Consider the following 24836-nt stretch of genomic DNA (forward strand, 5'->3'; position numbering starts at 1 on the left):
TGAAGACAGCACCAAAGACGGGCCGTGAAGTGAAAGGCCCCCAAGGGCGGCCTGACTCTTTCTTGTTGGGTGTTAGAGATGTGATGTTTGCCAGAAACAAAGCAGACAAGGTCTTAGCCTATTTGGCTAAAACAATTTTGCACTGTTGAAAAGTAGAAAAGGGGCCAAAAGGAGGAGATGTAGCAGCTCAGAAACAGGTGAAACTCTCTTCTGCTGGAAATCTAAGTTGGATGAATGTCCACTGTAAACTGGAACTAAGCTTTTGGGCACATTGGTTTTAGAGTATTTGACTTGAAAGTTTTTCTTGTGTGCAAATCTATGTGTGTTTTGTGGGGCCTCTGAGGTGTCAAAAAGAGATGGCATTAGGATGTCTGAGGAGGTTCTCGGCATGTGAATGGGGCCACTAGGGGACCTTGGGGGATGACAAGCAGAGACTAGAGCAGAAGTAGGGTGACTTTGGAGATGACTGGGGTGACCGAGGTGTCTTGGATAACTTTGAGGGTGCTGTTGAGGGTGTCTGGGAGTGATACTAAGGATTCTAACATGAGTTTTTTTTTTTTATTTTTTTGAGATGGAATCTCCCTCTGTCGCCCAGACTGGAATGCAGTGGTGTGATCTCAGCTCACTGCAAGCTCCGCCTCCCGGGTTCACGCCATTCTCCTGCCTCAGCCTCCCAAGTAGCTGGGACTGCAGGCGCCTGCCACCATGCCCGGCTAATTTTTTTCTTTTTGTATTTTTAGCAGAGATGGGGTTTCACCATGTTAGCCAGGATGGTCTCGATCTCCTGACCTCTTGATCTGCCCGCCTCAGCCTCCCAAAGTGCTGGAATTACAGGCCTGAGCCACCATGCCCAGCCCTAACATGAGTTGTTATGAGACACCTTTTAGGAATTCAAGTAGGGTGACCAGGGGTGTCTGTGGGGGTGACTCTAGAAATGATTGAGGCCAGGTGCAGTGGCTCACGCCTGTAATCCCAGCACTTTGGGAAGCCAGTCACCTGAGGTCAGGAGTTTGAGACCAGCCTGGCCAACACGGTGAAACCATGTCTCTATTAAAAATACAAAAATTAGCCGGGCGTGGCAGCAGGTACCTGTAGTATCAGCTAATCGGGAGGCTGGCACAGGAGCATTGCTTGAGCCCAGAGGCAGAGGTTAGAGTGAGCCGAGATTGCACCACTGCACCCCAGCCTGGGCCACAGAGCGAGACTCCATCTCAAAAAAAAAAAAAAAAAAAAAAAAAGAAGAAGAATAAAGAAAGAAATGATTGAGATGATTCTGCGGGGCAACCTTGAGGATGTGAGTGGGGTGACCTTTGGGGGGGGTCATCTGTGGGGTGACCTTGGGGGGTGTGTGGGATGGATTATGAGAGTGTCTGAGAATTGGGTTTGAGGTTAAGCAGGAGTGATTTGGGACAACTCTAAGGGTGTGACAGGGGGTTACTTTAGGGGTCCCTGGGGGTGACCTTGTGAGAGTGGAGTTACTTTGGGGTTTCTAGGGGGTGACTTTGGGGAGGTTAGTAGGGGTGATTTTGAGGATGTGCCAGACTTTGGGGGTGTCTGTTGGGCTGCTTGTGGGTATCAGCAGGGATGACTTTGGAGGGTGACCAAGAAGGGTGTCTGAGGATGACTCTGGGGACCCTGTCCCCCTCTCCCCAGTTCTCATCCATATGAATGAGGGCGTCATGTTATCGGCTGTGGCCCTGTGCTGAGTCCTCCTCCTGCCCACGGCCGTCTCCTCCCGGTCTGTGGTCAGCCACCTGAACATGGCCGACTTTGTCTTCAGTTTCCTCTGCGTCGGCATTGGTAGGTGTTGGCTCCGGGACGGGGGCCCTCCCTAACCCCAGCACTGCTCTCTGGCTTTCTGAGGTGTATTTAGACTTCTGTACTGCTCCCCTCGGGACCTCTGTCTTAGCATGTCTCTGGGGAGCTCTGACTCAGTTCTACTCTATCTGTGGGATGTCTCTCTCTCCCGCACTGTTTCCCTTTCTTTTTTGTCCCCTCTCCAGGTATCTTTCTGTCTGTTGTAAGGGTGCGTATGTGTGTGCGTGTGTGTGTGTGTGTGTGTGTGTGTGTGTGTCTGCTTGTCACGGAGGGTGGGAGAGGATGTCTCAGTCCCTCTTTTCTTACTGGGGGTCACAGGGCTCACTGTCCAGCCTTCTTGTCTGTCTCTGGTCACACCCCATTGCAGGGCTCCTGATTTGTCTTCAGCCTGACGCTCTTTTCAGTTAACTGGAAGGTGGTGCACCCAAGCCCGGTGGTGTCCTGCCTGGTGACCTCCTACCTGTGCTGGGAAGCCAGCGACTTGATGCTGCACCCCGGTGAGGGCGAGGCCTCGGGAGGAGGGTGGGGCCTCGGGAAGTGGGTGGGGCCTAGAGTGGGACTCGTAGTCCAGCGGCCCACCTAGCCATCTCCCAGGAGCTGTGTCCTACCTAAGCCCAGTGGGCATGTGGAGCAGAGGGCAGCCCTTGAATGCGCGGCGGCTGAGCTATCGTGGGTGAGCCTTGCAGCAGCGCACAGCAAGGCGGACATCCAAACAGCGGAACTCAGACACAGACTCCGAGCACACCCTGGGCCTTCCTATTTCGTGCACCCTCAAGGAGGAGAACCAAGCACTTCCCAGGAATAGCACTCGAGCTCTTCAGGACACTGACCGGTAGCATTGGCCAGGTGCCATGCCAACCCCTTCAGCATGGCCACGCCCCGGATATTAGACCTCCCATCAGGCCCCATCCCCTTAGATCAGGCCACGCCCTCCAAGAGGACTGGTGGCAAACTCCAAACCTCGCTCTAGGGCCTGGCCTTTGTGGCTTTGTCCCTGCCCACTGGGTCCTCATAGTACCGCCACCCCCGAAGTCCAACATCCCTTCACGTTCTGCAGACATTTGTCCAGCGTCCCGCTAAGCTCGCAGTGTGGCTAGTTTGTGTGGCCCTGCCCCTGGTGCCCAACCTTCGCAGGCCACACCCTGAAGCCACTCTCCACACCCTCAGTCAGGGTGGCCTGCATGGAACTTCTTTCCTGGAGTTCCAGCCTCAGCTCCGATGTCCACCCTTGTCCCCAGGGGGACACAGCACCGCTCAGCATTTGGTGCAAACTCCGCCCTTCTGCGGAACGGGCCCCTCCCTGGGAAGGCATGGCTTGCAATAACATCCCTCTGTACCTTTCCTGGCTTCCCCGCCACAATAAAACATGAGCACTTACTAACCTCTCAGCCTCTGACCCTCCACTGCCCCCCACCTCCCCACCAGGGCACTGTCCATCCTAGCGTGAGTGAACTGGTCTGGCATCCCTGACTTACCCTTTGGGATCTGAGCCTTTCCCTGACTGTCTGTCTGCACCTGTCACAGCCCCTTCCTTTCCCCACCTGCTGGTGACCTCAGACCTCCAGGCATAAGATTAACACAGCTGGGTTGGCCACAGCCTCAGCTGAGTGGGTCCAGGTGCACCAGACCTGGAAAGACAGGTGACACACATTTGATGCACATTCGATTTTACTGGGGGTAGGGGACAGGGCTGGGCGTTCAGGAGTTCTCCGCTATGGTGTCCTCAATCCACTTCACATATGACAGCACTCTGACGACGACAGCAGGCTTATTGGGGGTGCCACAAGGGATGTAGCCCCATGATGTGACACCTTGGAGCACACCATCACACATCAGCGGGCCCCCTGAATCACCCTGGGAGCACAAGGTGGGAGGGGAGAGTGAGAAAGGTGGACGGGGCTCAAGTTCTGCCTGGGGAGCCCTAGCTCTCAGACAGGGCCTCCAGTGCCTACTCCCAGAGGAAGGTGGGCAGGGATTCCCACAGAGGGGACTGGGGCTCCAGTCCTGGCCAAGGGGGAAGGGACCTCAGGGTCCAGCTCCTGCACATGGACCAGGATCTAGGAGGACAGTGCCTGCAGACAGGTCAGGGGGAGGAGGCGCACGACCATCTGCAGGATGCTGCCTCTGCGGGCGCATTGCAGAGGCTACCTCTCCGGGGAGCTTTCTCTGATAGTAACTACCCGTTGCTGGGAGGAACGGTGAACTCTGGTGTGTGCAGTGAGATGCAGTTGTCCCCAGATGGGCGGGGAAAGGAGGGGGACCTGGGGCACTGACGGGGCGGCTGGCTACAGCTAGCTGGGAAGCAGTGAAGCAGACGCCTGGTTAGCTCTCAGAAGCCAGTTCAGAGGCTGAGTCCCCTCCCCCAGCCCTTCCAGACCCTGGCGGCAGGGCTGCCTCACCACACAAGTGTCTTTGCCACCTTCCAGGTGTCCGGCACACAGCATGAACTCTGTCACCTTCTGGGTGTGGGCTTTTGCGCACTCATCATTAGGCAGGATTTTGAGGTCCACACACTGGAGATCATCTGGAAATGAGACTACGAACCCGGGAGAAGAAGGGCTGCAGCCCGACCTCACCTGCTTCCCTGGCCCTTTCTCCCTCGGCCGCAGGAGTCCCCATCCCCGCCTTGGGCTGCACAGCCTGCCCCCACATACAATTCTCTGGTTCGATGCTGCCCCAGCCGGAGGCCAAACAGGTGCTCCCCACTTCGGGTTCCTGGGTGGGCAACTCCACGACCTGCACAGCGTCTGTGATCTGGGCAGGCTGCGTCAGGCGGAGCAGCATGAGGTCGTGGCTGTAGTCCTCGTCTGCTTGGCGGGTGTGGTTCTTCAGGAGGCTCATGTTGAAGCCAGGGTGTGGGAAGCTCTCACTGACATGAACAAACTGGGCTGTGTCTTCGTCCTCAAACAAGTTGTGGCGACCCAGCCAGAGCTGGTAATTGCTGAGGAAAGATGGGAATGGAGGGATGAGAAGACGGGAAGGGGAAAGGACGATGGGGCAGGGGAGCATGGGGGAGGGCCCCCAAAGAGGGAAAGGGAAAGAGAAAAACGTGGGTGGGTGGAGACAGAGGAAGAGAGATATAGTTATGGAGAAATACAGACAGCGAATGGGAAGATGAAATAGTTTGAAAGTGCAAAGGGTAAATGAAGAGACAGAGCGAAAAAGAGCTCAAAAGGACAGAGGGGTGAGAAAGGCGGAAGGGAGGGCAATGAGAAAAAGGATGAGGAAAAAGAGGCCGGTGAGAAGGAGAAAAGACAGGGACAGCGAGAAACAGGCCCAGGGAAGCGGGAGGAAGAGGGAACAGAACCCAGAAGGGAGCGAGAAGCAGACAAACGAGAAAGGACGCGGGAAGTCAGAGCGAGAACTAGAAACAGAGGCAGAGAGGAAGAAGGAGTGACCGAGTGTGGGAGAGAAAAGGGAGGGAGGCCCTGGGGAGGGTGGGGGCAGGTAGGGAGGAGGGGAGGCCTGAGAGCGGCTCAGCTGCAGCTGGGGCTGTGGTGCGGGCTCCCCAGGGGCAGGTGGCCTGGCCTGAAGTCCAAGGTCGAGGCCCCCTTCCCTCCCCAGCACCCTCCTCCGCATTTCTCCCCCGCCCCCCCCCCCCCCGCCTCCTTCCTCCTCCCTCAGTTGCCCCACCCATCTCCCGCTGAAACCAGCCCTTCCCCGTGTCTCTCCAGAGTGGAGGGATATCCTGTGGGGGGCTGGGCAGAGGGAGAGGCGCCCCCTCCCAAGCACACGCGTTGGGCATAAAGCCCTTCCTTTACTCTGGGGCCTCCCTTAGGCCCATCTGGGTGTGTTTTTAGTAGGGATGGGGGAGGGTGAAGTAGAGACTCAGAGAGAGAGAGATGGGTAGAGAGATGGAGGGTGAGACACAGTGACAGAGATGCCACAGAGAGACCCAGAGACAGACAGAGACAGGGAGATGCAGATACAAGGAGACAGGGAAGAGATAGAAAGATAGAGACCAAAACACAGTCACACAGAGGCACAAGCAGAACCAGATCCCAAGAGACCCGGGGAGCCTTGGGGAGGGGTGTCCAGCCCAGCTCTGCCCTGCCATGCGACCTGCGCCAGAGCCTTCCTCTCTGCCTCAGCCCCCCAGTTTTGCTTGAGGTTATCCAAGGGGAATGCCACTGGCCTCTCAATCCTGTGGCAGCAGAGATGCCCTCCTCCCAGGCCCCAGGCCCCTACTCACTCGCTGATGCAATGGGCAGCTGTGAGCACCCACTGGGGATTCACCAGGATGCCCCCACACTGGAAAGTGCTGAAATGGTACAGAGCCGCCTGCCAGGGCTGGGAACACTCCCAGCCTCCCACAATCCGGGACTGAATCAGGGGCGCAGCACCTGCAGAGGCGGTGCTGGGTCAGGGAGGGCAGGGTTGGCAGGAGAGGCCAGGGACAAGGCTAGCAGAGGGAGCTGGGCTGTGGGTCTGAAGGGACATTGCGGGTAGAGGACCAAGGCTGGAGGTCTGGGGACATGGGCAAGGGGTGTTGGGAAGGGCTGGGACTCTGGACTGTTCCCTGGGCTTTTGGAGTGCTGGCTGGACCTGGTGGGGAGATTTCATGCTCTGACAGTAGAGCAGCCTCCAGGGATCAGGGTAGGAGACATGAGACAGTGTCTGGAGCAGACACTGCATCTGGGTGTCAGGTCATTTGGGGTCTGGGGCTGGGGAATGGGAGGTGGTGGGTTAGGAGAGTGGAAAGGGATTCTGGAAACCAGGGATCAAGGCGCCAAGGGTGAGACAGGATCAGAGGCTCACTAAGGAAGAATCTGGAGGGCTAAGGGGCTCCCAGGCTAGGGAAACAGGATCTGGGTTGGGCTTTGGGGGTTCAGGAGAGGATGCAGCTTTAGTGAACCGGGTCTGAGAGGTCAAGAAGAGCATCTGGACTGAGGAGTTTGGGGGTGACTTGGGGTCCCTACATTGGGGTTGGAAGGGGCCAGCTTGGCTGGGACAGTTAGATTTCAGGGCTTCCTGGTTAAAGGGTAAAATAAAGGGCTATGGTTAAGGGTAGGGGTGGGCTTCCGAGAGGTTTTGGGGTCCTTCCTGTGAACTGGGAATGGCAATCTGAGGGGAGGTTGGGGCCCTGAGAACAGAGTTGGGGTCAGGACGGGGACGGGGCTCAGGAGGAGGGAGGTGTGAGTGGCTGTCCTTCTCGGACAGGGTGAAGGATGGATCTTTGTTTCTCAAGGGGATGGGGTTCATGGTCTGAGGGTACTGGAGGAATGTGGGGCCCTCAATCCCAGGAAGAGGATTGGAGAAGTGGTCAAAACAGGCACCAAGCAGGTGTGGGAATGCAATGCAGGACCCGCTCGATGTGAGGTTGTAGAATCACATACTGGTGGACTTGGGGGAGGCCAGGGTGGAAGGGCTGGCTGAGAAGGCATTCAGGATCCTTGGGGTGGGGTTCCAGAAAACCAGAGCTGTGCAGGAACAATTCAGGTGGAGAAGGGCTGGGGACTGGGGCGGGATGGAAGTTTCCCAAGGAAAGGAGCATGTGGTGGGAGGGTGTGTGTGTTTTTCCTGGGAGAGCTGGGGGTGCTGGGTGGGAAGGGACAGTTGCAGACCCCCCATACCAGATGGGGGATCCCACATGCCAGTTTGGGAAGCAGGGTTGTCTGGTGAAATTTGGGGGACCCTGGAAAGATTGGGGAGACCAGATGTCAGGGTCTGGAAGACACAGTTGAGAGTGGATAGCTGGATGGAAAAAGTCACTGGAGTGTGGTGGGATTTGTAGACTCAGGAGTCAAATAGGTGGCTGCAGGGAACCTAGGGGGCAGGAGGGGATGTTCAGGGTCCTGTGGGGTTGGGGAAGCCCATGGGAGAGTTGGGGTCCTCCAGAGAGAGACAGAGATGGCCCAGAATCTGCCCCTTTGGTAAGCGGTGGGACAGGGCGTTGGCTAGGGAAAAGAAGAAAGTACTGAGGCTTCCTGGGAGAAGCAGGGATCTGGTGTGGGAGTGAGGACTGTGACAACATGGAGGAGCTGGGGTGGAAGTTTAGGGTGGGGCCATGCAAGATAGATAAGAGCTCGGGCACCCCGGACCAGGATAGACTGTGGGCCGGAGGGACGAGGCTGGGGTGTTGGAGGGGAAGGGCTTATTGGCGGGGTGAGGGCAGCAAGAGAGTCAGGGCCCGTTCCCCCTCCCACATCCCCCCACTGTCTCACCAGTCCCCCCCAGGGACAGGGCGAGGCACAGAACCAGGAACCACATGGTGACAGAGGTGTCCAGGGGCCGGCAGGTGGAGGAGCTGGGGAACCTCCCTGGGGAGCCTTTTAAAAGCTCTTATCCCCTCAGAGCCCCACCCCTGCCCTGCTGGCTCCCAGATGTTGGCCAAGGCCCTTCCCCTGTTGCCTGGGGGCTGAACAATCGCCCCCCCCCCCCATTCCCAGAGCTGTGGACGCAGAGGGAGAGCCAGCACCTGCTCTGCAGGCCCTGGATCACGCTGGACGCATTCCTGGGGTTGAAGCCAAATGGGGCAGGGCCTGTGGCTCTGGGGCTTTGCTCTGGGGAACAGCCAGTGAGGCAAGGGGGGACTGAGGGGAAGCAGAAACAGGAGGGCAGAGGAATCAGTGACCCCCGGTGCAAAGCCCCATATACCTAAGTCCCAATTAAGGCCCTACACCCCAAGACCTGGTGCCCTCAAATATCGGCAGTTAGGGCTCTGATTCCCTGCACCACTCAGAGCCAAGATACTAGCATCTCAGCTGCCAGTTCCCCCTGAAATATAAGCCTTGGCCTTCAGAATGCCCGGGTTCTTGGGGACCTAGGTCCCCAAAGCTACTGTTCCTTTTATAATAAAATTTTGGGGTACACATCACCACATTCCTAGTGCCTCCAGATCCAGGAATGTGAAGTTTCAGGGGTCTCCCAGAGTAAGTTTTTTTTTTTTTTTGAGATGGAGTCTCGCTCTGTCGCCCAGGCTGGAGTGCAGTGGCCTGATCTCAGCTCACTGCAAGCTCCGCCTCCCGGGTTTACGCCATTCTCCTGCCTCAGCCTCCCAAGTAGCTGGGACTACAGGCGCCCGCCACCTCGCCCAGCTAGTTTTTTGTATTTTTTAGTAGAGACGGGGTTTCACCATGTTAGCCAGGATGGTCTCGATCTCCTGACTTCGTGATCCGCCCGTCTCGGCCTCCCAAAGTGCTGGGATTACAGGCTTGAGCCACCGCACCTGGCCAAGGGTTCTTTAGCATTACAAAATCCAATGTCCCTCCCAAACAATGTTGGGGTCCCAATGAGCCTCCCACTTCTTACTCCCAGTTATGGGTGCTCAACGTCCTGTCCTCCAAAGTCCTAGAGATCTGGACAACCTTCTCTCACAGGTCAAGATCAGGCTAACCACAGATTCCAATGACCCCTCCCCCCCACCCCCATTCCATCAGTACAATATTTAGGTCTCACGAGCCAGTTTCATGTACTTCCAACGTTCAGCTACCTTGATCATCATGTTTGATAGTCTCCGAAGATAATTAGGAACTAGATTCCTGCAGCCTCAATGGTAAACCCATAGGCTTCCAACATGTTGTATTGGCTTTTTGGTAAAATCAAAGCAGCTCAGAGTTCCAGCCCCTTCTGTATATCAGGGACCTGGCTAAGAAAAGGACAGTATTTGCCTTTTTGCCATGGCTACCAGGAAGCCCAGAACCTAAATCTTTTTTTTTTTTTCTGAGATGGAGTCTTGCTCTATCACCAGGCTGGAGTACAGTGGTGCAATCTCAGCTCACTGAAACTCCTGCCTCCTAAGTTCAAGTGATCCTCCCACATCACCCTCCCAAGTAGCTAGAATTACAATCGTGTGCCGCCATGCCCGGCTAAATTTTTTTGTATTTTTAGTAGAGATGGGGTTTCACCATGTTGGCCAGGCCGGTCTTGAACTCCTGACCTCAAGTGTTCAAGGCCCGCCTTGGCCTCCCAAAGTGCTGGGATTACAGGTGTGAGCCACCGTGCCCAGCCCAGAACTAAATCTTAAAGAAAAAGCCATTGTTGGTAATCTAGTGTCTGCTAGGTCCTATAAGTGGGATCCAGAGATAGAGGGTATTTACTCAGTGCCAGACACTATTTTAATCAGTTCAGAGGAATCATCTCATTTAATCCTCAAAATAGCCCTTTGAAGTCAGCAATAAGATGGTCTCATTTTACAGATGGGGAAACCAAGGCCAAGTGAGATTGGGCCTCTTGTTCAAGACCACACGGGTGGTCATGTGTGTTGAATGAATGGAGCCCTGCTTCAAGCCGCTTCTCCTCACCTAGGGATCGGGGTGGTGGGTGAAAAGGAACAGTGTACAGTGTCTCTGGGTTTCCCTTTGACCCCAGAAAAAAGTCACAGAAATTCCTACAGAGAAGCTTGGATCAGTGCTTTGTTATCTTGGCGTTAAACAGGTGACCTTGAGCGCCAGCTCTGTCCTCAGGTGGGACAATCCTTGGCTAACATCTGGGCCTTGGACAGGGTCTTGGGGGATGGCTCCATTCTGTTCCATGTCAGGTGGGGCTGCTGGCCAGCTGTGGAGGCCTCTGCTCAGTCAGGGGCACAGGTAATAGGCCAGAACCATCAGTTCCTCTTCATGGTTTCCCTGATCCACTTCAAGTAGTGGCAGACTTTGGTATAGACACCAGGCTTGGTGGTGTTGTCACAAGGGACGTCACCCCAGGACACAATGCCCTGCAGGATGCCCCCACAGACCAGGGGTCCCCCGGAGTCACCCTGTGGGGAAAAGATGGGGTCTCAGGTTGAGTGAAACCTCCTGGATTCAGTGCATTCATCCTCATCCTAATCACCATTTGCAATCTCACCCCAAACCCAATCCATCCCCATCCCAGGGAATCCCAACCCAACTCATTGGGATTGTCCCAGTTTATCCCAGTTTATCCCAAACGAAGCCAACCCAACCCCAACCCCAGTTCAACACAGCTCAATACAACTCACCCAACCTATGTCCAATCTCACCCTCATGCAACCCCAGTGCAACTGAACTAAGTTAAATCCAACTCAGCCCACATCCTCAGCATTCAGAATCAAACCAAACCCATGCTAATCTCAAAATCCAATCTCGGCCGGGCGCGGTGGCTCAAGCCTGTAATCCCAGCACTTTGGGAGGCCGAGACGGGCGAATCACGAGGTCAGGAGATCGAGACCATCCTGGCTAACACGGTGAAACCCCGTCTCTACTAAAAATACAAAAAAACTAGCTGGGCGAGGTGGCGGTCGCCTGTAGTCCCAGCTACTTGGGAGGCTGAGGCAGGAGAATGGCGTAAACCCGGGAGGCGGAGCTTGCAGTGAGCTGAGATCTGGCCACCGCACTCCAGTCCGGGCGACAGAGCGAGACTCCGCCTCAAAAAAAAAAAAAAAAAAAAAAAAAAAAAAAAAAATCCAATCTCAATCTTCGTGTCTTCTGCATTCCAAATAAAATCTACCTCATCCCAATTCAATCCTAACATATTTCCCACCCAAAATCAAACCAAACTATTTCCATTCTCAGCCCCAACCCATGCCATCTCAAACCAACTATCACATTATCCACCTCAAACATCGCAATCCCCACCTATAACCCCAACTCCAACCTCACCCCTATTCTAACTTCTCTTCCTACTCCATCTCCAAGCCTAACACTAGCATCTTCTTTGGCCCAAAGCAAAGAAAATACAACCCCATCCAGACTCCCACACCTGTCTCCATCCCTCTTTTTCCGCCTGAGGGCCCCTCTGGGCTCTGACCTCACAGGATTCTGCGCCTCTGCCCTCCGCGCCTGCACACACCATGGTGTTCGTCAGGCGCCCTGGGTAGCTCTTGTCACAAGACGTGTCCGAGATAATGCTGATGTTGGCACAATGCAACGTATCTGGGAGACTCACTGGGGAGGACAGTGGACTTGGAGCAGATCCATAAATTCTGGCCCTTGTCCCCTCCGCCCAAGAGCCCTGGAGCATAGGATTCCTTGAGGCCTCGCATCCAGCTCCATCCTTTCACGCACCTTGTGACTGGGGGCTCCGGGTGGTCCCAGGCTCCATGTGGGACACCAGGCCCCAACCAGACACCACACAGGCCTCCCCCGGGTGGGGGCAACGCGTGGGTAGCACCACGGGGCGCACCTGGGGGGTCAGGCGTGCGGGCTGGACTAGACGCAGCAACATGATGTCGTGGCGGTGGCTGCGCGCTTCGTAGCGCGGGTGTGGGATGACCCGAGACGCGGTCCGTAGTTGCTCTGGGCCATCGCGCTTGCGCAGGTTGTGCTCGCCCAGACGCACTCTCATGAAGCTGTGCGGGCGAGTGGTTTACCCGCCAGTGGTTACCCGCAAGTAGAGGACAGAAGGATCAAAGAGTGGGCAGCCCGAGGTCCCCCGACCCTTTAGGAATCTCGACATCGCATTACCTTTTCCCAAGACCCTGAAGCCAAAATGCTCTGAAGTCAGGCACACTCCTAGAACTCTATCCCCTCCAACTACTCCCAGCCCCCTGCTGGCCTCTCCCTGATTCCAGGATTCTCACATCCCTAGAACTGAGGCTCAAAAGCTGGAACTAGTCTTCTCCTTACTCTTTCAGAGATCTAAGGCTTTGAAACACACACTGCCCCTCACCCAGAGGCTTGACATCCAGCCTCCTCGTCTTTCAGAACCTAGGAGTTCTGGCGTCTGCCTCTGTCTTCCCCCAAACCTACGAGTCTTCCCCGCCACCAGGCTCCCTCAGGACCCTGAGCCCTGCCTTCATACCGGGTTTGGCAGTGGGCCGCAGACAGCACCCAGTGTGGGGAGATGAGGGAAGCGCCACAGTTAAAGCGTCCACGCTCGTAGAGGGCCACTTGCCATGGCTGGGAGTGGGGTGCACACTCGTCACCTTCCAGCGACTTGTCACCGTCCTGGGTTGCTAGGAGAAGGGGTAGAGGATGCCTGAGGACAGGGACCTTTGCATCGCCTCCTACACCTTCCTTGCACCCTACCCTAACTGCTATGTGCCTATGCCTTTCCCCTAACTTCTCAAGATACCTTGCTCTGGTTTTTGTTTTGTTTTGTTTTTAACGGAGTGTCACTCTTTTGCCCAGGCTGAAGTGCAGTGGCATGATCTCGGCTCACTGCAACTTCCGCCTCCTGGGTTCAAGTGATTCTCCCGCCTCAGCCTCCCAAGAGTAGCTGAGGTGCCCGCCACCACACCTGGCTAATTTTTGTATTTTTAGTAGAGACGAGGTCTCACCATGTCAGCCAGGGTGGTCTCAAACTTCTGACCTCAAATGCTCTGCTCGCCTCAGCATCCCAAAGCGCTGGGATTACAGGTGTGAGCCACCACGTCCCGCCTGCCCTGTTATTTACAACCGCTGCCTGTTTTCTCCAAAACTCTAGGCCCCACTCCATTTGCTATAAGACTCGGGGAGAGACAGGAAGGGGAACAGACCAGAGGGCAAGAAGTCCTCTGTGGTTGGGGGTGGAGACAGGGGTACTGGATGCAGGTTCAGACAGTGGGTCACTTGAAACCAATCCTTCAAGTTCACCAAATTGTCACTGACATCAAACGGATGTGGCCACTCAGTATGTGTGACACAGCCTTGGCCCCAGAGTCTGGACGTGTCAGCCAAGTTCAGTGTGCAGTGTGAGTCCCAGATGTGGCCATACAAGGTCATGGACATGCATACATGCACATCCAGCTTCCAAACTTAGATACAGCTATGGACAGGACTGAAAGCTGAAATTCACTTGCAGGCACATGGGTTGCAGCTTCAAGAATCACAGCACAGGCTGGGCACGGTGGCTCAAGCCTGTAATTCCAACACTTTGGGAGACTGAGGCAGGTAGACCACCTGAGGTCAGGAGTTCGAGACCAGCCTGGCCAATATGGTGAAACCCCGTCTCTAATAAAAATACAAAAAAATAGCTGGCATGGTGGCGGGTGCCTGTTATCCCAGCTACTCTGGAGGCTGAGGCAGGAAAATTGCTTGAACCCGGGAGGTGGAGGTTGCAGTGAGCTGAGGTTGCTCCATTGCACTCCAGCCTGGGTGACAAGAGTGAAACTTCATCTCAAAAAAAAGAAAAGAATCACAGCACAGATCTTCATATGTGTATATGAATATGGATGGTTAAGACACGAATGCACACACACACATGCATGCACGAATACACACACACACGCATGCACAAACACACACACAACTGGATATGGTTCAGACCTAAATTCAACATATCTAGTGTGAGTCTTGGCATCCAGTGTCACAGAGACTTGCATATAGGGTCTGGATAAAGAAGGAGTCCTTAAGCCTGGGTTCGAATGTACTAGCTGTGAAACTTTGAGTAAGTTATTTGACCTCTCTGTGCCTCTGTTTCCTCATCTGTAAAATGAGGATTGCTGTAAGGATGAGGTAGGAATGTGTATGTGTGTGTGTGCATGTGTGAATGTATGGTGAGTGATACCTGGCCCATTGTAGCTACTTAATAAATATTAGTTGTTTTTATGCCGGGCACGGTGACTCACGCCTGTAATCCCAGCACTATGGGAGGCCGAGACGGGCAGATCACAAGGTCAGGAGATCGAGACCATCCTGGCTAACACGGTGAAACCCCGTCTCTACTAAAAATACAAAAAATTAGCCGGGTGCGGTGGCGGACGCCTGTAGTTCCAGCTACATGGGAGGCTGAGGCAGGAGAATGGCATGAACCCAGGAGGTGGAGCTTGCAGTGAGCCGAGATTGTGCCACTGCACTCCAGCCTGGGTGACAGAGCGAGACTCCGTCTCAGAAAAAAAAAAAAATAATAAAAATAAATAAATAAATATTAGTTGTTTTTTACAAATGACACCTGGATTTAGTCATAGGGACATACATGTGAAAGTTCAGGTCCATCCTGAAGATGGCCAAAGTAAGACATCTGCACAGACCTACATATAATAAATAGTTAAGGTTGGCCAGGTGCGGTGGCTCACGCCTATAATCTCAACTTTTTGGGAGGCCAAGGCCGAGGTGGGTGGATCACCTGAGGTCAGGAGTTTGAGACCAGCCCGGCCAACATCGTGGAAAACCCTGTCTCTACTAAAAAAAAAAAAAAAAAAAAAAAAAAAAAAAAAAAAAAAAAAAAAAAAAATTAGCCGGGCATGGTGGTGCGTGCCTATAATCCCAGCTACTCGGGAGGTGGAGACAGAATTGCCTGAACCTGGGAGGAAGAGGTTGCAGTGAGCTGAGATTGCACCACTGAACTCCAGCTTGGGAGACAGAGTGAGACTGTCTCCAAAAAAAAAAAAAAAGTTAAGGTTAAAACCGTGATTCACCCACAAGCCGTTTTCTACAGTTAGAGCTGCAGACACTAATCCAGAAGGCCAACTCTCAGATGTGGACTTGCTGTCTGGGGCAGCACCCGGACATGGGGCTGGGCATTCAAGGTCAAAGACATGCAGCCGCAGCCAGAGGCAGCCAGGACAGGACATATTTATCCATCTCTGGATCAGCCCCCAAGCCAGATCTGTGGCGTTCAAGGTCACTGATTGGGTTTCACATATGGGGATCTGGTTCATGCATGTGGAGAGGATGTGAACATACAGGGCCTTGTATACCCACTGCGCACGTGCATGTACACACACACACACACACACACACACACGCACAGAATGGCATTATGCTTAAGGACATAATTAGAGACATTCAAGGTCACAGGACCAGGACCCTCTCCACTGGTCAATGGGGTTGTGTTGCCTCGAGGTTGAAGCCATGCACACCCCCACCCACACAGGGGCAGGATTTGCACAGCCAGACCAAATGCCCACACTCTGCCCATCACAGTCAGGAACTGGGCCAAAGGCCCCCGTGAGACCAGGGGAATGCGGATGTGGTAGACAAAGGGCTTAACAAAGGAAGGGTGAGGTTGCCCTCCGAAGGGCGGAGGGTATGGACTGAACAGCTGGGCACCGAGGCTGCACCTGACCAGTCCAAGCCAGAGGAAGGTGGAGGCCCCAGCTGGGCGCAGCAGGCAGGCAGGAGACAGGTAGGCAAGTGCACAGAGACAGCCAGAGGGGAGGCTGGAGGGTGGGGGTCTGAGGGGCCCTCAGGAGTGAGGGTCATTTGTGGCAGAACGTTAATGAAAGTCTATCCCTCTCAATTTCTCCAGAGGAGAGGCATCAGGTTACAATTAATTTCTTGGTGTGTGGCAGCTGCGTTCAGTCTGGAGTTTGCCTGCCACCCAGGGTGACCTTGATGTGGCTGTCCCTCTCTGAGCCAGAGCCCCTTCCCTTGTCCAGTGAGGTCGGTGGTGCCCACCACATATAGACATTGTGTGGAAGCTCTAAGCACCATGCCTGGCTTGCACACCTGAAGGGGCACTACCTGGGCCAGGCTTGGGCTCCTCTCTCACACACAATCACATTTAATCCCCTCAAAGACCCTTGTGAGAGACAGGGAGTGGCAAGTGTGGGACTCAAGCTGGAGTCTGTCTATGCTCTTGGCCTCTTAGCGCTTGTGTATTGCTTACTATGTATATTACCTCTGTTATGCTATTGAGACCTCACAGTTATTGTCTCAAGCGGTGCTGTCTGATAGAGAAGACACTCAAAGCCCAGAGAGGTGAAGCAGTTCCCTCAAGGACACAGAGCAAGGAAGCCGCCGCCCCAGGACTCAGCTTAGGTTTGTGTAACCCCAGGACCGTGTTCCTTGTCATGGGCAGCGAGAGGCCCCAGGCAGCATAGCGACTCCAGAGCAGCAGCACCAGCGCCTGACGGTAAGGGCTTAGGGACATTGGTGCAGGTGGAGGTGGAGGGTGAAGGGAGGATCTTTAGTGGTCTCTGGGTGAGGTAGGGGCTGGCAGATCACGGGCCCAGACATGCATGGGAAGGGGGTACCTGCTCCCACAGACCTGGCCCCCTCCTGGGGCCACCTCACCTGAGGATGCCAGCAGGAAGGAGAGAGTGAGGAGAAGCCACATTGTGGAGGAGGGACCAGGGTTCGGCTGCAGTCTGGGGAGGGAGGGAGAGAATCCAGGTGAGGCAGGACCCTTCTGCCTCCACCAGGATCCCTCCAGACACAGACTTATCCCACCCACTGTTAATAAATTTCTTCTGACCACCAGTAACCCCTCCTGCCAACCCCACTCTGCGCTTCCTTCTTGGTCCCCCATCTCTGGAAGGTTTACTCTTCCTCTAGGCACTGGGACAGACCCCATCCCCCCTCCTCCACCTGTCAGCCCCCAGCACCATGCTACCAGCCCCTGGATCTCTCTCCATCACCAAGGACACCTATTCCAACCTCTTTTTTTTTTTGAGACGGAGTCTCACTCTGTCGCCCAGGCTGGAGTGCAGTGGCACGATGTCGGCTCACTGCAAGCTCCGCCTCCCAGGTTCATGCCATTCTCCTGCCTCGGCCTCCCGAGTAGCTGGGACTACAGGTGCCCAACACCACTCCTGGCTAATTTTTTGTATTTTATTTATTTATTTATTTATTTATTTATTTATTTATTTATTAGTAGAGACGGGGTTTCACCATGTTAGCCAGGATGATCTCAATCTCCTGACCTCGTGATCCACCCACCAAAGTGCTGGGATTACAGGTGTGAGCCACATGCCTGGCCTATCCCAACCTCTTATCTGGCCTTTTGGGTCCCCATCCAGTCCAGTCCCCTCCACCAGCCTGCCCTCCACCAGCCTGCCCTCCACCCATGACCCCAAACATCTTTCCACATCTGGAGCTGATTGTGCCCCTCCCCTCCCCTGCTCACCACCCTCCGTGGATCCTCAGCACCACCAGGATAAAGTCCAGCCCTTCAGCCTCAATATCTTTTTTTTTTCTCTCTCTCTCTCTTTTTCTTCTTCTTCTTTTTTTTTTTTTTCTTTTTTTTCTTTTTTTCTGAGATGGAGTCAGGCTCTGTCGCCCAGGTTGGAGTGGAGTGACATGATCTCTGCTCACTGCAACCTCTGTTTCCTGGGTTCAAGCAGTTCTCCTGCTTCAGCCTCCCAAGTAGCTGGGATTATAGGCATGTGCCACCACGCTCAGCTAATTTTTGTAATTTTAGTGGAGACGAAGTTTCATCATGTTGGCCAGGCTGGTCTTGAACTCCTGACCTCAAGTGATCCACCCGCCTCAGCCTCCCAAAGTGCTGGGATTACAGGCGTGAGTTGCCTGGCCCCAGCCTCACTCTCAAGGACAAAAGTGGCTTCTTCCCTTCCAGCCCCTCTGCCCGGGTCTCCCATGACCTTGTCCTAGATGCAGCCAGTGCTGCCATTTTTCCTCCTGCTATTTCATGCTCAGGCTGTTCCTCCCACCACATATCCAATGCCATTCCCTTCCAGCCCTGCTTCCTCCTTGAGGCCTTTTCCGACCTCCCCTGAAACTCAGTGGTGTCTGCCTCCCCCTCTAGACTGGCAGCTCCTGAGGAGCTGGTCTGACTCCACTCTGGGTCTCCAGTACTGCAGGGCCCTGCCCACGAGAGGCCTCAAGAAGCTTTGGGAGTGAATTAAAGTCCTTCTTCCCCATCTCTTCCAAATTCATCTTTGTCCTCTGAGACTCTGCCCCCACCTCTTCTGGGAGGCCCCAACACCAAACAGATGTCTCCCCTGAATCCCACAGCACCCATTCTGCCTCCATTACAGCACAGATGCCCCATACTTGCTGAGGTCTGGCCTGTTCTTCTCCCCATCTGGGGGCCTTGAAGATGGGGCTCAGGTCAGATTCTTTCTGTGTCCTCAGCACTGCCCCGCCTGGGGCCTGGTACACAGGAGGCCTCCGGGAGGTTGTGCTGAACTGACTTGAACCCGTGATCACTCCTGACCATGTTCTTGGCTCTGGTACAAGCGCTTCAGGGACGTCCTCCTGATCCACTCCATCCCCCTCCCTCCCCACCACTGCAGCTCCTTCTGGCCATTCCAGGACATTTTCTTGGTTCAGGTTCAATTTGGGGAGTTGGTAAAGGACACGTGGATCTACCCATGCCCTTGACACTCAGTTCTCCCAGGGTGGCTGACGTTTCCCCTTGAGACCAGGGCACAGTGAATCTCCCCTTTGCCCCTCCCTCCAGTCTTGTCTCAAAGCTCTCACCTCCTCCAGGTCCTCCAGCAGCATCTAGGGTAGCTTGGGTGCCAGAAGAAAGGGAGCAGGCACCAGGATACCTGAATTTATAAGCTCTCAGTCCCAGCTGGGTCTGGGGGTGTGGTGGTGTAGGGTGGGGTGGGAGGTGGCTGAGAGTCAGGTTTACAGGCAGAGACGCCTTGGTGGCTGGTGGGGTGGGAGACTTGGCCTAATGAGCATTTATTAGGTTGAAGCTGTTGTCTGAGTCTACAAGGAGGAATTCTCCACCAGGGGCAGTTCCTCCAGGGGGAGGGGACAGGAGGACAAAAACAGAAATTAGGAGGAGATCAAAAGACAGGGTCTGGAATTTGGGGTCTGGAGTGTGGAAACTGGATCCTAGAGTCACTGTTCTTGGGCTTGGGGCAGAGTTCTGGATCCCGGGTTCTGGATCCAGATCTTTGGTTCTGGATCTGGGTCTTGGATTCCAGATTTGGGGATCTTGAGTTGGAGATTAATGACCTGCAGTTTGGAATGTGGCTTTCAAAGTCTGAGTTCTTGGGCTTGGGGTCTGGAATCTGGATCCTGGAGTCGGGCCTTTGAGTGACAGATCTTGAACCTGGATTCTGGATCGTGGGGCATTCGAATCTAGAGCCCAGAGTAGGAGCCTGGAATCTGGTGTTTGGAATCTGGCACTCGAGGCTGGAAAACTTTGCACCTGCTATGAGAAGCCTGGGGCCTAGACTACAAATGGTAGATTTGGGATTTTGAATTATGGGGTCTGGATTTTTTTGTTTGTTTGTTTTTGAGATGGAGTTTCACTTTTGTCACCCAGGCTGGAGTGCAGTAGCGTGATCTCAGATCACTGCAACGTCCGCTTCCTGGGTTCAATCGATTCTTTTGCCTCAGCCTCCTGAGTAGCTGGGATTACAGGCGCCCGCCATCACACCCAGCTAATTTTTGTATTTTTAGTAGAGAGAGGGTTTCACCATGTTGGCCAGGCTGGTGTTGAACTCCTCATCTCAAGTGATATGCCATCCTTGGCCTCCCAAAGTGCTGGGATTACAGGCATGAGCCACCGTGCCCGCCTTGGGGTCTGGATTCTACAGGGTGGATCTAGGCTCTGAGCTTTCAGGGGTAGACTTTGGAGCAGAAAGTCTGGAGTTTCAAATCTGTGTTTTGCACTTAAAAGCTGGACTGTGGCTGCCCAGTGACTCATGCTTTTGAGAGGCCAAGGTGGGAGGATTACTGGAACTGAAGGGTTTGAGACCAGCCTGAGCAACATAGCAAGACCTCGTCTCTACTAAAAATCAAAATACATACATACATACATACATACATACATACATACATACATACATACATAAAATTTAAAAAGGCTGGATTGAGAGACAGGGACCTGGTTTTCACAATTCTGAGACTGTTAGAATCTTGACTGTAGAGTCTGAATTTAGAGTCTGGGAAACTAGGGTCTCTATTCTGGTCTTGTAGTCTTATTTCTGGGTTCTAGAGCTTGAAATCTGGATTCTGCATTCCAGAGGTTGGAGATCGTCACTGAGATGACCCAAGGCTTTGGGTATTTGAGGCTGGCTTCCAACGTCTCAGAACCCCAGAGGGCCCCAAGCAATTGTCTAGAGTCTATTTTGGCTTAATTAATGAGGAGGTCCCGAGACAGGAGGGACTGACCTCAGGTCGCCAGTGAAGGATGGGACCTCCCCATGTGTGGAGCCATCATCTTTATGGGAAGGAGTCATCACATGGGATTCAGCCATTCTAGAATTATAGGCCCCTGGAATTTCTAGAATATCAGACTTTCAGATTCTAAAATCACAGGCCCTAAGACATTCTGGCAGTCTAGGACACTCTGGAACGTAAGATTTTAGAATAGCCTAAAACCACAGAGCTCTAAACACTCTTGAACCTTAGAACACTGGGCGCTCTGGAGTCCCCAGAAACCTCATGCATTCTAGAATGTCGGGTCTCCAGATATTCTACAAGCCCAGACCGGCAGACATAATAGATTCCCAGGTTGGAAGCTATTCTAGAACTCCTATGTCCCTTTGCCTCCCTCCCCACAAATTCATGCTGAAAGTCTGTGGCCTCACCCTGGGCCACCGCTTCGGCTAAGCAGCCCTGTTTATGGAATGCGGCTGCAGGCCACTCCCCCGTGCCAAGTGCTCGCTTTGTAGGATCTCACTCAGGCTCCGGGCAGCCCCGTGAGGTGGTTGTATTAGTAACCTTATGGCTTCCTGCTGAATATGGAGGAAACTGAGGCCCAGACAGGGGACAGCACAAGCAAGGCTCCTGCAGAAGCGAGAGACCACGCGGGAGAGGAATCAGTGTTCCGACTGCGGAACGCCGGGTGGGCCAGTTCGCCGCCACCCCTGCAGCCGCCTCCCTCTGTTGGGGAGCAGTGGTGACAAGGGGAAGGAGCAGAGCCCCTGGGGCTTCCTCGGTGCCAGGTCTGTGTTAAGCGCTTTCCGTCACGATCTCACGTGCTTCTCCTCCTAATGAAGTACCCCGATACAGACGGGGACACTGAGGGCGCTCCCGCTGCGCGGAACCCAGGCGCGCACCCAGTCTGCGCGCGGCTCCCTAGAGGGCGTGCAGCCAGCGGCTCACGCAGCCCCGCCCCCACGCAGTGACGTCAGCGCCCCGCCCCCGCCCATGGTGGCCCGCTCAGGCTGGCGCGATCGATGTCCTCCTGGACGTGTCCCCGGACGTCCTTCACCTCCACCGCGGCCTGGGTCCCGCCCACCACGGCCTGAGTCCCGCCTTTGCCCCACTCCTCCTGAGAACATTCTCTAGGAGTCTTTCATCGACTCCCGTGGTTCATCCACCAACCACGCAGGTCTCCTCCATCTGACCCTGAACTCCGGCTTGGGCAGCCACCTGCTCCTGTGCGCCCCCTGCACCAATGTCGCTAGGCCCCTCTCACTCACCGTGTCCCAACTCATTGCTCTATTTCCCCAAACTCTCCTTCCCTGTTCTTCCATGTTCTCCATCTCAGGGGAGCGTCATCGACCACCCAGTTATTCGGCCAGACGCCCTTGGCACTGACCTTGCCCCATCTCTCCCCTGATCCCCTACAGCCCATCAGTCCCCAGCCTTGTCCCTTCGGCCCCTGCCTCTCTCTGCCCCGTCCCCTCCTCTCTGTCCCCTTGGACTGGCTCCAGCCCAGACGTCCTCCTCTCTCTCTGGACCCTCGCCCCTCCTGTCCGGGAGGACAGCCTCCTGTCGGTCACCACGTGGCCCCAGAGGGTCTCTCTGCACTTGGAGCTCGCCCCGCCCCTCCCCTGCTCACAGCCTTCCCTTGCAGCTCCCCGTCACCCCTGTGCAAGGTCCCGGCTTCTCAGCCTGCAGTTTGAAGCCCTTTGAGATTCCCCCGCTGGAACAAGCCTCCCCTCAGACCCCCTTCTCAGGGGGACTGCAGACTGCCCACCTTGGGAGCGGGACTGGACTCGTGGTGCCTGAAGGGGCTCCCCATGAGGTGCTAGCCCTCCTCTAACTTAGTTTCACGGACAAGCTGCTGTTTCAGGACGCTGGGTCTGGATCCAGACAGCATGGGCGCAGATCTCTGTTCTACTACTTACTATTTTGGGAGACCCTGGTAAGTGTCTTTTCTTCTCTGTGTCTCAGTTTCTTATCCTTAAAATCAGAGGATCCTCTCGTAGAGTTTTTCGAGGAGTAACGACTTAGTTTGTGTTAGGAGCTCAGAGCATACAGTAAATTACGACGATTCATTCATTCTACATATGAACAGATGGGAGTGCGGGGGCTATTGGTGAAGGTCACCCAGGCTGCAGAAGTGGGATCAAGAGAACGGCTCTCGGGGTCCTGGTGCCCCTTGTGGGAAGCGTCAGCTCTATGGGTGTCAGGTGCTCATCTGTGAAGTCTTCAGTTGGGGTGGGGTGGAAATGGGAGGGACCTCACAGGGGTTGGGTGAGGTCATATCCATGGAACAGGTGTGCAAATCATAAAATCAGGCTGACGCTTGCAAGACCGGTTAACAGGGCACGTGATTCAGATGTGGCCGCTGGAGCCAGGTGGCCCGGGTTTGAGTTCTGCCTCTGTCCCATAATACTGGGCACCCTCAGGCAAGTCACTTAGCCTCTCTGTGCCTCAGCTGCCTCACTATAAAGTGGGGGTAATAATTGCTCCTCCTTCTTCTGTAGGAGCGTTTTGTGGTGTTCATGCTTGAAATCTGTGCCTAGCACTGAGTGAGTGCTGGGCCATTATCAGTCTGTCCTATGGCCCTTGGAAACTGAACGCTGGGGAGAAGTGGTTGTGTGGGGTGTTTCTCAGATGACACAGTTGGGCAGCAGCATATTCGGGACTGGAAGAAACCACTGTGGTTTTATCTTTTTTTTTTTATTTTTAGACAGAGTCTCCCTCTTTTTGCCCAGGCTGGAGTGCAGTGGCGCAATCTCGGCTCACTGCAACCTCCGCCTCCCGGGTTCAAGTGATGCTCCTGCCTCAGCCTCCTGAGTGCTGGGATTACAGGCACCCACCATCACACCCAGCTAATTTTTGTATTTTTAGTAGAGATGGGATTTCACGGTGTTGGCCAGGCTGGTCTTGAACTCCTGACCTCAAGTGATCCACCCGCCTTGGCCTCCCAAAGTGTTAGGATTACAGGTATGAGCCACCACGCCTGGCCAGAAGCCACTGTTTTGATCTGCCAGATGTGGTATCTTTTTCTGAATCCCTGTGACCCCTTTATCAAGACCCCTGTTTTAAAGATGGGGGAGCTGAGGCCCAGGGAGAGGAAATGGATGTGTGAGATGCTGGTATGAGAGTGTGACATCAAGCAAAGAGAATGCCACACACAGACCAGTTCTTCTCTGAGACTTTGTTTCCTGGGCTGTGCTGGGGGAAGCTGGAGGGTAGGAGGCAGAAAAACCTGCATCATTTCTTCTTTTGTCCTACCAATAGGTGGCACCAACTGTATATTTGTTCATAGGAGGTTTGCTTCTGGGTCTGAAGCAAACCCAGAAGGGAGGAGGGGCTGGGGGCCTGGACTCCTGGGTCTGTGGGCCAGCCCTGGACTCCTGGGTCTGTGGGAGGAGGGGCTGGGGGCCTGGACTCCTGGGTCTGTGGGAGGAGGGGCTGGGGGCCTGGACTCCTGGGTCTGTGGGAGGAGGGACTGGGGGATCTTAGGGAGGTGGGGCTGGGGCCCGGACTCCTGGATCCCGCACTCTGGGGCTGGGAGAGAAAGGCCTGCCCTGCCTGCTTCTTCCTCTGTGTGTTCCACCCCCACCCATAGACCTCTTCTCCAGAGTCCTGAGCCCCCAGCCCACTTTCCAGCTCCGTCCTCCTCCCTTTCTGGAAGCTTCCCTTCTGCATTTGTTCATAGGAGGTTTGCTCCTGGATCTGAGGGAGGAGGGGATGGGGTCTTGAACCCCTGAGTTTAAAGGAGGAGGGCCTGGGGAGTCTGAGGGAGGAGGGGGCTGGGGGCCCAGACTCCTGGGTCTGAGGGAGGAGAGGCTGGTGCCTGAACTCCTGGGTCTGAGAGAGGAGAGTCTGGGAGCTGGAATTCCTGGTCTGATGGAGGAGGGGCTGGGGTCCTGGACTCCTGGGTCTGAAGGAGAGGGGCTGGGGGGTCTGAGGGAGGAGAGAGCTGGGCAAATGTGTGTCTTCTCCCTGCCGTGACTGCTGCTCACTCTCCCCATGTCTGTGTTTCTGCTCCCCTTTCCCCGTGATCCTGTCAGCTTCTTTTAGTTTTTATTTTTTAGAGTTGGGGTCTTGCTGTGTTGCCCAGACTGGAGTGTCATGGTGCAATCACAGCTCACTGCTACCTCAAACTCCTGGGCTTTAAGTGATCCTCTGGTATCAGCCTCCCAAGTAGTTGGGACTACAGGTGTGTGCCACCATGCCTGGCTAATTTTTAATTTTTTTTTTTTTTTTTGGTAGAGATAGGGTCTTGATATGTTGCCCAGGCTGAGATTGTTTGTAAAATGTCATGGAACACCCCACCTCCCAGTGGGGGAATGCTGGCTGTGGTATTGACAAGAATGATGTTTATTGCGGCACTATTCCCAATAGCTAAGATCTGGAAACAACCTA

At 54.5% G+C, this 24836-nt stretch overlaps 2 protein-coding genes and 1 long non-coding RNA gene across 4 annotated transcripts; 1 reads left to right on the forward strand and 2 right to left on the reverse strand.

The window, feature by feature from the left end:
* The first annotated feature begins 14 nt into the window (after positions 1–14).
* LOC104667241 lies at positions 15–2621 on the forward strand. Its single transcript, XR_748653.2, has 4 exons — positions 15–197; positions 1240–1294; positions 1654–1800; positions 2186–2621. It is a non-coding gene; the product is annotated as an uncharacterized LOC104667241 (long non-coding RNA).
* Positions 2622–3468: 847 nt separating this feature from the next.
* On the reverse strand, positions 3469–8077 carry KLK1 (kallikrein 1). Its single transcript, XM_010369566.2, has 5 exons — positions 7983–8077; positions 6011–6161; positions 4473–4759; positions 4218–4354; positions 3469–3672 (listed from the first exon to the last, which is right to left on the reverse strand). The coding sequence occupies exons 1-5, from the start codon at positions 8026–8028 to the stop codon at positions 3517–3519; spliced, it is 777 nt and encodes a 258-aa protein (XP_010367868.2). The 5' UTR covers positions 8029–8077; the 3' UTR covers positions 3469–3516.
* Positions 8078–9857: 1780 nt separating this feature from the next.
* On the reverse strand, positions 9858–22438 carry KLK15 (kallikrein related peptidase 15). 2 transcript variants are annotated; one of them, XM_010369567.2, is made up of 6 exons: positions 22364–22438; positions 16656–16729; positions 12520–12673; positions 11784–12067; positions 11527–11663; positions 9858–10516 (listed from the first exon to the last, which is right to left on the reverse strand). In XM_010369567.2, exons 2-6 carry the CDS (start codon positions 16696–16698, stop codon positions 10364–10366), a joined length of 771 nt encoding a protein of 256 aa, XP_010367869.1. In that variant the 5' UTR covers positions 16699–16729; positions 22364–22438; the 3' UTR covers positions 9858–10363. The 2 variants fall into 2 exon arrangements, with proteins under 2 accessions (XP_010367869.1, XP_030798883.1); XM_030943023.1 differs by lacking the exon at positions 11527–11663 and having other exon boundaries at positions 10384–10516.
* Positions 22439–24836: the final 2398 nt, after the last annotated feature.

Source organism: Rhinopithecus roxellana, chromosome 12 (genome assembly GCF_007565055.1).
Source record: "Rhinopithecus roxellana isolate Shanxi Qingling chromosome 12, ASM756505v1, whole genome shotgun sequence".
Taxonomy (NCBI): Eukaryota; Metazoa; Chordata; class Mammalia; order Primates; family Cercopithecidae; genus Rhinopithecus; species Rhinopithecus roxellana.